Source organism: Panicum virgatum, chromosome 3K (assembly GCF_016808335.1).
Source record: "Panicum virgatum strain AP13 chromosome 3K, P.virgatum_v5, whole genome shotgun sequence".
NCBI classification, from domain to species: domain Eukaryota; kingdom Viridiplantae; phylum Streptophyta; class Magnoliopsida; order Poales; family Poaceae; genus Panicum; species Panicum virgatum.
The window spans coordinates 5195001-5204590 of NC_053138.1; the positions used below are offsets into that span (position 1 = coordinate 5195001).

The 9590-nt window shown below is 43.7% G+C and overlaps 1 protein-coding gene across 2 annotated transcripts; it reads right to left on the reverse strand.

Moving 5' to 3' along the window:
* Positions 1-1975: 1975 nt before the first annotated feature.
* Positions 1976-9590, reverse strand: LOC120697014. 2 transcript variants are annotated; one of them, XM_039980102.1, is made up of 7 exons: positions 9192-9590; positions 7585-7885; positions 7374-7479; positions 7123-7243; positions 6299-7030; positions 3675-5610; positions 1976-2754 (listed from the first exon to the last, which is right to left on the reverse strand). In XM_039980102.1, the coding sequence occupies exons 2-7, from the start codon at positions 7775-7777 to the stop codon at positions 2327-2329; spliced, it is 3516 nt and encodes a 1171-aa protein (XP_039836036.1). In that variant the 5' UTR covers positions 7778-7885; positions 9192-9590; the 3' UTR covers positions 1976-2326. The 2 variants fall into 2 exon arrangements, with proteins under 2 accessions (XP_039836036.1, XP_039836037.1); XM_039980103.1 differs by lacking the exon at positions 9192-9590 and having other exon boundaries at positions 1978-2754; positions 7381-7479; positions 7585-7612.

The window sequence follows — 9590 nt, forward strand, 5'->3', positions numbered from 1 at the left end:
GCGGCCGGGCGGGGCGGGCGGGCTGGCGCTGGGAGTGAGAGTGTCAGGCTGCCGATTGCGTCACCAGATTTTCTGCGTGTTTTTTTTGCTCGGGAGGCGTGGGGTTCCCGTTGCGGCCGCTGCGGACACGTATCCAGTGTGAGCACTGGCTTGGGCCGAAGCAGGAGAAATTTCACGTGAGGTTTATGCCTTTATTCTACTACTAGTAGATTCGTGGAGAAAAAGGTTAAGTCTGTCGGTAATCAATAAAATATTCGCGTAAAAACAAGAGCAAAGTTTCTAAGTACTATACATGGTGATTGTTGATGGGTACGTAGTCTAACACTAAAATAATAGCACCGTTGATAAGTCTTTCGTAATGTTGAAAAAAAAATAAAGCTTCATATAGGAAACTATTTGGGCACTAAATTCAATGACTCTGTTCGCTACAATCAGCCAACAATATTTTTCTCTCACACCAAATCAGCACCAGCCAGCAGCTACCAGGTAGCCAGCAGTACTTTTCTCTCACAACAAATCAGCACCAGCCACCAGCCACAACATAGCGAACAGAGTGAATATATGAAAAGGATACGGCACGAAGCAGACCCAAGAGATTATTATATTAACACAAAGCAAAGTGGTTATTGAACCAATTTTAAATTTTAAATTTTCTTTTATCTGAATAAAAAATCTTAATTGGGAGGTCACGAGTTTGTTTCCGCTTATAAGCGGATTCTCGGTGGAGAAAAACAAAAAGCCCACCCAAACGCTTCACTTTTTTTTCGCTTATAGCAAACACCGCTTATGTGGGAATCCTCGATACAACGTAAAACTCGATTTTTCCCATGGCGTCTCCAACGTCACGCACGGGAGAAGCGGCCCGCTTTTCCTCCCGATACCCCTCCCCCTCCCGTTACCCCCGGTGCGCCGCCGCCGCCCCCCGCCTCTCTGCCGCCCTCTCCTCCCCTGCTGCTGCCGCGCCGCCGCCCGCCATCCCCTGCCTGTCGCGCTGCCACCCGCCCTCCCCTGCTGCTGCCACATCCTGCCGTCGCGCCGCCGCACGCCATCCCCTGTTGCTGCCGCAACACCGCCCGCCGTCCCCTGCTGCTGCTGCTCCCCGCCGCGGCCCACCCTCCACTACTGCTGCTGCGCGGGACCTTGAGCCGGCACCGGAGCTCCACAACGAGGAGGAGGCTTGAGCGGTGCAGCAGGCGGCTGCGTGAACCGTGAAGAGATAAGGATGCGGTAGGAAAAAAAAAAGATTCGGAGCTCCATGGTGAGAGACAGTTGAAAGAGCTAGAGTAGAAAAAAAAGAGAAGAAATATTTAACTTTAAAATATATTTAATTCTAATATTCTAACCGTGTGAATTATAATTCATGATCTAATTGTAATATAATTATGTAGTCAAGATACTAAAAAAATATTAGAATTATTAAATTCTACTTGTATTCAGTAAAAAATGAGATATTATCAGCCTCAGGGGCATTTCAGACTTTTTACCACTCAATTCAGAGAATCGGTACTAAATAATCAGAATTGCTAAACACCCAACTTATCCAGACAGCCGATTTTCTAGACAGCTGGATTATGTCAGAATCTTGATTCTCAGAAAAGCGACATCCAAAAAAGCGGAAACAAACAGGCCGATATGGTGCCCACTGCCCCCATAGTTGGAGAAGCTTTTTTTGTGGAGAGAAGTCAGAAAACTTCCATTGTAAAACTTAATGACCCGTGGGTGTAAACTTCTGTTTGTAAATGATGTATGACTACGATATGGACATGCAAATGTGTGTGATGACCCGTCTCTGATAACATGCTTGAACGCACAGCACACTGCACAGCAAGGGAATTGTGCATCGGCGCTCCCCAGTCTGAGTGGCCCAGCTTACACCAGGTTAACGCACACCACCAGTCCACCACAATCAAATCACCGGCACGAATCATTGCTGTGTTCTATTTGAACATCATCAAAACAAGACCGTATTGAAAGATATTGACACAACAAGCCACGTGCATTGCAAGAAAATAGGCTATCAACACCATCTCCTCTAGCAGTTTCTTACACTTTAGGCAAACCGCAATGACAAACAGAAGGGGGGGGAAGGAAGAACCAAGAATTTACAAAAGAATAGCTCGCAGTGCATTCTGTGATCTGTCACCTAAAACACAGCAAATGCACCATACGAAAATAATCTAGCGGAAGATCTGCTCAGAATGCCTCCTTTGCTGATGTAACAGGTGAAGCCATGCTTCAGCTCTACACCCACCTTGTGATACGAAACCTGCGGTTCCAACCAACCAGTATCCCAAAAAGCTCCTTCGATCTTGGACGATGGAGTTACTTACATAATTATACAGTTGCACTTGGACTCCAGCTTCGGAGGCTTCATGTTATCTGAATTCCTTGTGATGCCAGAAGCAGAACGTACAGGTGAGGAGTCCTTAGCAACAGCATCTTTCTCCACAGTTTCCATTGTAGTTGTTTCTCCTTCCAATCTTTTCCTTTTAACCTTCCGATTTGGAGTTCGCCTTTGAACCAGCTTTGGTAAGCTATCTTCCCTTTGACCAGATCTTCCAACGACGGTAAAAGTTGGGCGAATAGAATCAACACATTCTGATTCCTTCTCATTTTCCAAGGCAATTGTTGCTGCCTTGTATGCAAGGTCGTGGACAATAGAACTACAGAAGAGAATTGTATCAGCGGCTTCTTCTAATGTGAAGCACCTCTGGATTTGTTTCCTTGATCCTTCTACTGCCTCACAAGATTCTTCTGCAATTCAGAAAAAAAAATTATGTTAAACACTTATATTCACCAAATAGTATAAGAAACATTATCGGTTAGTTATGCAAAGAAAACATGGCAGGCAGCATATCTGTGAAGATACTTCAGGAGTTCAGGGCTAGCAACTATTTGATAATGAAAAATGTACCAGGTCATCCTTCTATACCTCTAGCTGATAACAAAAACTTCTTTGCTTCTCTAGGACCACAAAAGATTAAATTTATATCTGTACCATCATTGGCATACAATTCGAATTCACTTGACAAGAGCGGAAGCATCTAAGCATAGGCAGAAGTCAGCAGCAGCAACCCATGCGACAGACACTTTATCAGAGGTGCACCGTGCACGTAAGCTAGGAGCTAGATTGCTAGAAGGTTTTCATACTAAACTGCTCTTGTGTTGCAGTGTGCACAGAGAAAAAACATAATGACAAAAAATCATGAAGTTGTTCTTTGAACTAAATCACTAGAAAATAATGCACCCCACTTGCAAACTCTTACATTAATAGTATTTTATGTACCAAACCTTTATGAAATGATTTGAACTAAATCACTAGAAAATAATACACCTCACTTGGAAACTCTTACATTACCAATATTTTATGTATCAAACCTTTACTGAAATGATTAACACATAAGACTGACTGCTTACTAAATCCCAGAATGACTGACTACATGGGTTTTCCTTTTCCCTTTGGTTCAAATAACAAATCATATTCGCAAAAGTGTTCTTGTATATAAAATATCAGTGCATTCCAAACAACAAAAAACTATGTCCAAGACAAGATAAATGGAGGGCCAATGAATGATTATAAATGGAGGGCCAATGAATGATTACAGCAGGTAACATGCATGCATCATTGAGGTAGGTATAATTCTTGGAGGTGGAAAAGAGATGAAAATCCATACCATCATTATGAAGTTTCATTATGTTAGTTTTTTGTTCAGAAACCAACACATCCTCCTCGGAGATGGCAGACATGCAACAATCATCCAATCTGTTTTCCTCATTTGAACCCTGAATTGCTTCGGACTGCATTTGCATATTATCAAAGTTGTTCTCATCACTTGGATGTTCTGGAGCACCATTCGTATTGCACTGACTGATAGCAGAAGTATCCTCTTCATTTTCTGGTATGCAACTTTCCTCTGGAGCTGATGACTCTTGGGTGTCACTTGGCATTTCAGTATCTGACAAACACATATTCGAACTGAAATGATCACTGTCAGCCATCCTGCCTGTACAATGGTTCTCAATTGTTGCATCTCCTTCTACCACCTCTACAAAGCTCGAGGTGTTCAAGTCAACAAGACTGTCATCATTGACAATAGCCTGTGCAGCAGACCAACACTCCATAGCACTTGACAAAGCACCCTTACCAGAACTATCATATTCTTCGATAGGGGTCACTTTTCTTGAAGCACAACTTTCCAATGTGTCTATTGGCAAATAAGTATCTCCTACTGCATCACTCTGAGGGCAAAGTGAAGCTGAAGAACTACTAATTGACATATCTGACACAGAAGCAATGCTTTGACGACTCATGGTACTGCTTATCTGGGACTTCTCAAAGTCACCCCTCTTACCGCTCCTAAGGCGCTCAAAATATATGACTGATTGCCTTGAAGACCCGAGATCACTAGATGAAGCAGCTGAAGAACTGTCGCGTCCAAAGCTACGCCTCATTATATTGACACCGTCTCTTGCATAATATGGTTCCGACCAAAGCGTATTTGCAGAATCCAGGGTCCTCCCTTCTACAGCAGGCGATTTATTGCTATTTGACTTCTGGAGTAACAGTACTGATATCCCAGTGGCCTCAGTATTTTCAATCTTAGGGCTTACTGATGCCAGTTGATGAGAGTTATTACTTGTCACAGTTTCAGAGATAGTTTCACTACATTGGGATAATCCATGATTGTGGTTGTCTATTTGGTCTCTGAATAGGTCATGTTCCACAAATGTTGGTTCTGTTTGTTGACAGTCAGTCACACTAGATTGATGAAATGAAATATCGATGCTATTTCCTAGTGCGAAGTCTCCAACATGTTGCTTTGTGTGTTCTGCATCAATCTTTCCCTCCTGTCCCAGCATCATTTCCTGAGGTGTCTCAATTGAGTGAAATGGAAGTGTCTGGTCGAGGCAGTCACTGTGAGGTTCATTGTTCACTAGTTGATGATCAAGAGAGACTTCTTTCCTATGGTCTATACAGTCTGGGGCTCCAGGAGGATCAGACACAATGCAAGGTCTCGAATTTGCAGCTTTATCATCCAGCTGGTCTGCTTCTTCTATAGTTTGTGAAATATTCCCAACCTTCGAAGCACATATTTCGCAATAGTCACCCTCTCCATCCACATCCATCACATCAAAAAATTTCCCACATCTCACACAAGTTGCAGTTTTACCATAGCCAACTAGAGTACTATTAATAGAATGGCATAAGGACTGATCACATGTTCCGCTTTCTTCCATGTCGAAGTCCTGTTTGTCACTTACTTGATGTTTTACTATGACTGGGGAGTTCTCCGTAGATTTCATGCTCTTGGAATGAATGTTTTCTTCATTTATTTCATCCAATTTATCAAACATAAATATGTCCTCATGACCTCGAGAGCTGTCACCTGCTTCCCACTCACCAACCAAATCATGTTGCTCTTGGTTGCCATGCTTATAAGAGCCAAAAATGGCAGCATGGTCAGAGCTTGCATTGCTGTTAGTTGTAAAAGAGGAATTGTGTGAGAACATAGGCTTGTGCACATTATTTCCATTGCCAGGGCCAAATGTGCTGGCAGGGACACCTGATAGAAGTGGTCGGAACCTATCTTGTGGAGCTTTGTGGTGGTCCTGAAAAGAAAGGTCAGGTATCACATCTTAGTTCCAAATTTCAACTTGGAAAAAAAAACGGAATAAACAGAAGCATTAAGGCTTGATTTACTGTAAAGATACACCCACACCATTGTTTAAATGAAACTATGCAACAATCATTCTACCTTATATCACTGACTACATACGACGACACCTGGTTGATCCAGGTCATCAAGAAAATAAACACCATCTGATTATTTTGTGACTAACTTCTCAATGTAACCACTTCCTAATCAAAGGACGCCTGCTCGCAGGCACCGTTAAAAATACAAAGAAACCTGATCTAAAATAATTTTGATGAATATAATCATTAAATTTTGATTTGTGCATTTCAAAGACCTCATATGTTTACAAAAATACTATAGAATGGAAACATACCAAAAAAAAAAGGTTTATAAGCCCATAGTACTGCAACAACACATGGAAAGTACACCTAATTCCTAATTTACTATATAAACAAATGATTGTTTGCATACAAGGTGCCATGTATCTTCAACAGAAAAAAAAATGAACTGGCTCACCAAGATCACGTTACACCAGACAAAAATTAATGTAGGCGAAGTGATGGAATTCACAAAATGAACTACTAATTACACACTAGGCGTGATGCTTGTAAAGACATGAGAAATATTATACTATTGTAACATAAAAGCAGAGGAACGCTTACCATTAACCAGACTGCAGAGTCAAATGACCGCTTTGGGACAGAGCTTGGAGTGAAATTTTTTGACAGATTCTTTGATGATGCGATAGTTCTGGTCTTCATCACAGCCAAGCTCTTTTTCACAGCTGGGCTACTAGAGTAGCTATTTGGCACAGACTGCATAGAATCCAGATCATCCTCACCAGATGACGTTGCAGAAGCTTTGCTGTAAGAGCTCATTCGGTCCCGTTCAATACTGTGAGATGAACTGGCTCTTCTAGATGGAGTGGGAGACAATGATTGTCTTCTACCTCTTGAACCCTTGTCTAGTCCACTAAAAGATGAAGGAGATCCACCCCTTGAACGGGAAACTGGACGATCAGGTAGCGATGTGCGAAGGTTTGAGGGTGCGTCAAAAGGGAAACCAGGGACATTTGATTGCCATCCCTGCAGTTTTGGTGAAGAAGATCTGCGATTAGGTTTCACTGGTGAAGCTCCTCTTGTTCCATTCAAAGCTGGGACACTTGAACCAGTACTCATCCTTCTTGAGGCAGGACTTGGAGACCTTCGAGGAGGTGTTAATGTCTTAGCAACCGGTGGGGTTGAAGATCTTCGTGACAGCATTGGTGGTTGAAGAGAAGGTGGTGGGCTAGAGCGAGAGGCTGAACTAGATGATCTTGTCCTTGCCATAGAGTGTGGCGATGGGCTAAGCCTACTTGGGCTTGCACTGCTTCTAGCTCTTTGAGTATTATCCATCTGAATATAAATAAAATAGAAAAAAATTGTTAGGTAATGGATGCAATCTTATACATTTCTCGGAAGAAACTCCTCTGGACATAAGCACTTACGGTGGATGATCTCGAAATCTGTATGGGCTTGGTCTGAGCTCTGCCCCTAGAAAACTGAGTGACGGATTGGTCGTCATCATCTAATGATCGAAAAAGTGGAGTTTCTGGAGGAGTTAACAACCTGTTAATTGGAAAAAGCAATGAGTATCAAGTCATTACTCTGTGCCAAGATATAGTTGCATAGAATTGGGCATAGGAGGTATTGACAAATTTCAAACAAGGAAAGGAAAATGTACAATCAGTGTGCATACCACTCACAATCATTTTTATCACCATCCACATCAAGCAAATCGTGACTTTCTCCACGTGCAGGAATGCTAACACCAAGCTTTACTTCTGGGAAGTAGCTCAATTTTGCTGATGGAAAGAAAGAAAGAAATTAAAAATGATAAGTAATAGAAACAGATAAGCAATACTATGGGACGGTAAAAGAGGGAGGAGAATGACATTTATAAGCATTACCGATTGAGTCATCAAAGTCCTCAGATGGTTCCAGTAAGAAGTTCTCCCTCTCAACTTTCTGCATATCAGAGAACAAAGGGAGTTCATCATCCTTTTGTTTTGCAGGCAGCACACTCCCAAAACTGTTGGCCCTCTTGTGATAAGTCTCCCGTGCGGGCGATCTCGATCTCCTCAGCGAGGGTGACGGGGGCATTTTCCCTGGCCTCTTAAGCCTCTCTAACTGCTAATGTGATGTCCTTCGTTCTGGGAGAGTAGAATGCAGTCAAATTCCATTCAGATCAACTGGAGCATATACCATGACCTGCAATACATTGGACCGATATTAAACAACCAGAGAAAACCCAAAATGCAACAAAGCACAAGGAAAAACTTATCATAACTGTGAGAGCCTGAGAGGTATAGAGGCAACAAAGTAAGATCCTTAAAACTGCAACGAAATGGAACTATGGAAGGAAATAGAAACGCATTCTCATCATGAATACTCTACACACGAATCCATCCCACCACCATCAGAAAAAACTCACACAATTGCAGTCACGAAGTTAAACATGCCAATACATTCATAGAAAGTAATCTATAAACTAACAAAGAAGGCCCCAGGAAGTCCACAAAAAAGTTGAAGCTATCCTTGTTTCTCCCTCTCAACGTACTCAAACTGCCGAATCCATCACATCCGGATGAAACAATCCACCCAACTAGGAAACCTAGATAACCCAATGAGGAGCTCCTGGCATCCAACCACGCTGTTTTACAACCAGCAGCACCTCTCGATACAACGAATGGAATAATGAATCAAACAAACACAGCCCAAATAGTCTTCAAAAGAGTACGCAAGAATCAATCAGTCGATTGGACATATTCTACAAAACAGTTTATGACAATAAAAGTGTCACGAGAAAACCTGAAAGTGCACATTCAATTGAACTATCAAGCACACAAAGTTCCTAAAACTTTACTCTTTCAACTCGGCATTTCATGGCATCCGCCGTCTGCTGTGCTATCCCGTGTGGCCGTGTTAGAGCTACATCACCAAGATAGTCGGAGTAAAGCAGGGGTGCATCACTACCATAATTCGACATTGCAACACCTCTCCATGAACCCAAATATAAAACTGCAGCAGCCACAGCACAAAGTACAGCTCCCCAAATAGAGAAGTAGCACAGGAAGAGCAGAACCGAAGCAACAACAGGGAGCAAAACAAAGTGCACGGGAGATAAATTCAAATTAAGAAACCAGTCCAAAACCGAATCTAGGGACCTGAGCCACACAGCTCGAGCTCAATTCTACTAGTTCCCCTCTGAAAAACAGCAGCAAACAGCAACGTGCTCCCAAACCCCGCAAACTCCAGCAAATCCTGCGCCGAAAAAAAGTGATCGAAAAATGATAGCACCGAATTGGACCAAGCAGCTGTGAGTATACGAACCCCCACCCCACCCCCAAAAAAAATCGTCCAAAATGCCGCTAAGTCAGCGAAAATCCAAATCCCGTTCACTACATTTCCCTTCCCAGGCGACCCACACAAAATCACAACAAAACCACCACCTATAATTCACACACGCGAAAAAAAAACACGAAAAAAAAACAGCTCAGGACGCCACGCCACCCACCCGCATTCCGCCGCTGCCGCCGCCGTCGCTCACCAGCGCCCCCAGCCAGACGGAGACCCACTCCACCAGCCGCGCCGGCCAAGCGCCCCACGATCTCCCGCCGCGGGCGCGAGCCCCGAGGCAGATCCGGCTTCGGAGCCGAGCGGGGGGGTCGGGGATCCCAGTCCCTCCGCGCGCTCCTCTCCTCCCCCTCCTTCCGCGCTCGCGCAGTCGCGCTCGCGGCGTCCTGGACTCGTCGCTGCGCACGCGCCGCCTGCAGGCCGTTGCCGCGGGGAGAAGCAAAGCGAGCTCGCTTCGTTTGCCGCCTGCGCGTGTGTGCGCTCGCTGGAGGAGGGAGGGAAGGGGGAGGTGGTGGACTGGGGAAGAAGTGTTTTTTTTTTCTTTTTATTTGTTTTTTGC

Bases quoted from the DNA above. Each gene is read 5' to 3' on its own strand.
- LOC120697014 (XM_039980102.1), bottom strand. From the start codon at position 7,777: ATGCCCCCGTCACCCTCGCTGAGGAGATCGAGATCGCCCGCACGGGAG. The intron at 7,480-7,584 runs GTAATGCTTATA...TCTTTCCATCAG, and splicing joins GGACTTTGATGACTCAATCG to CAAAATTGAGCTACTTCCCA. The intron at 7,244-7,373 runs GTATGCACACTG...TCCAATTAACAG, and splicing joins GATAAAAATGATTGTGAGTG to GTTGTTAACTCCTCCAGAAA.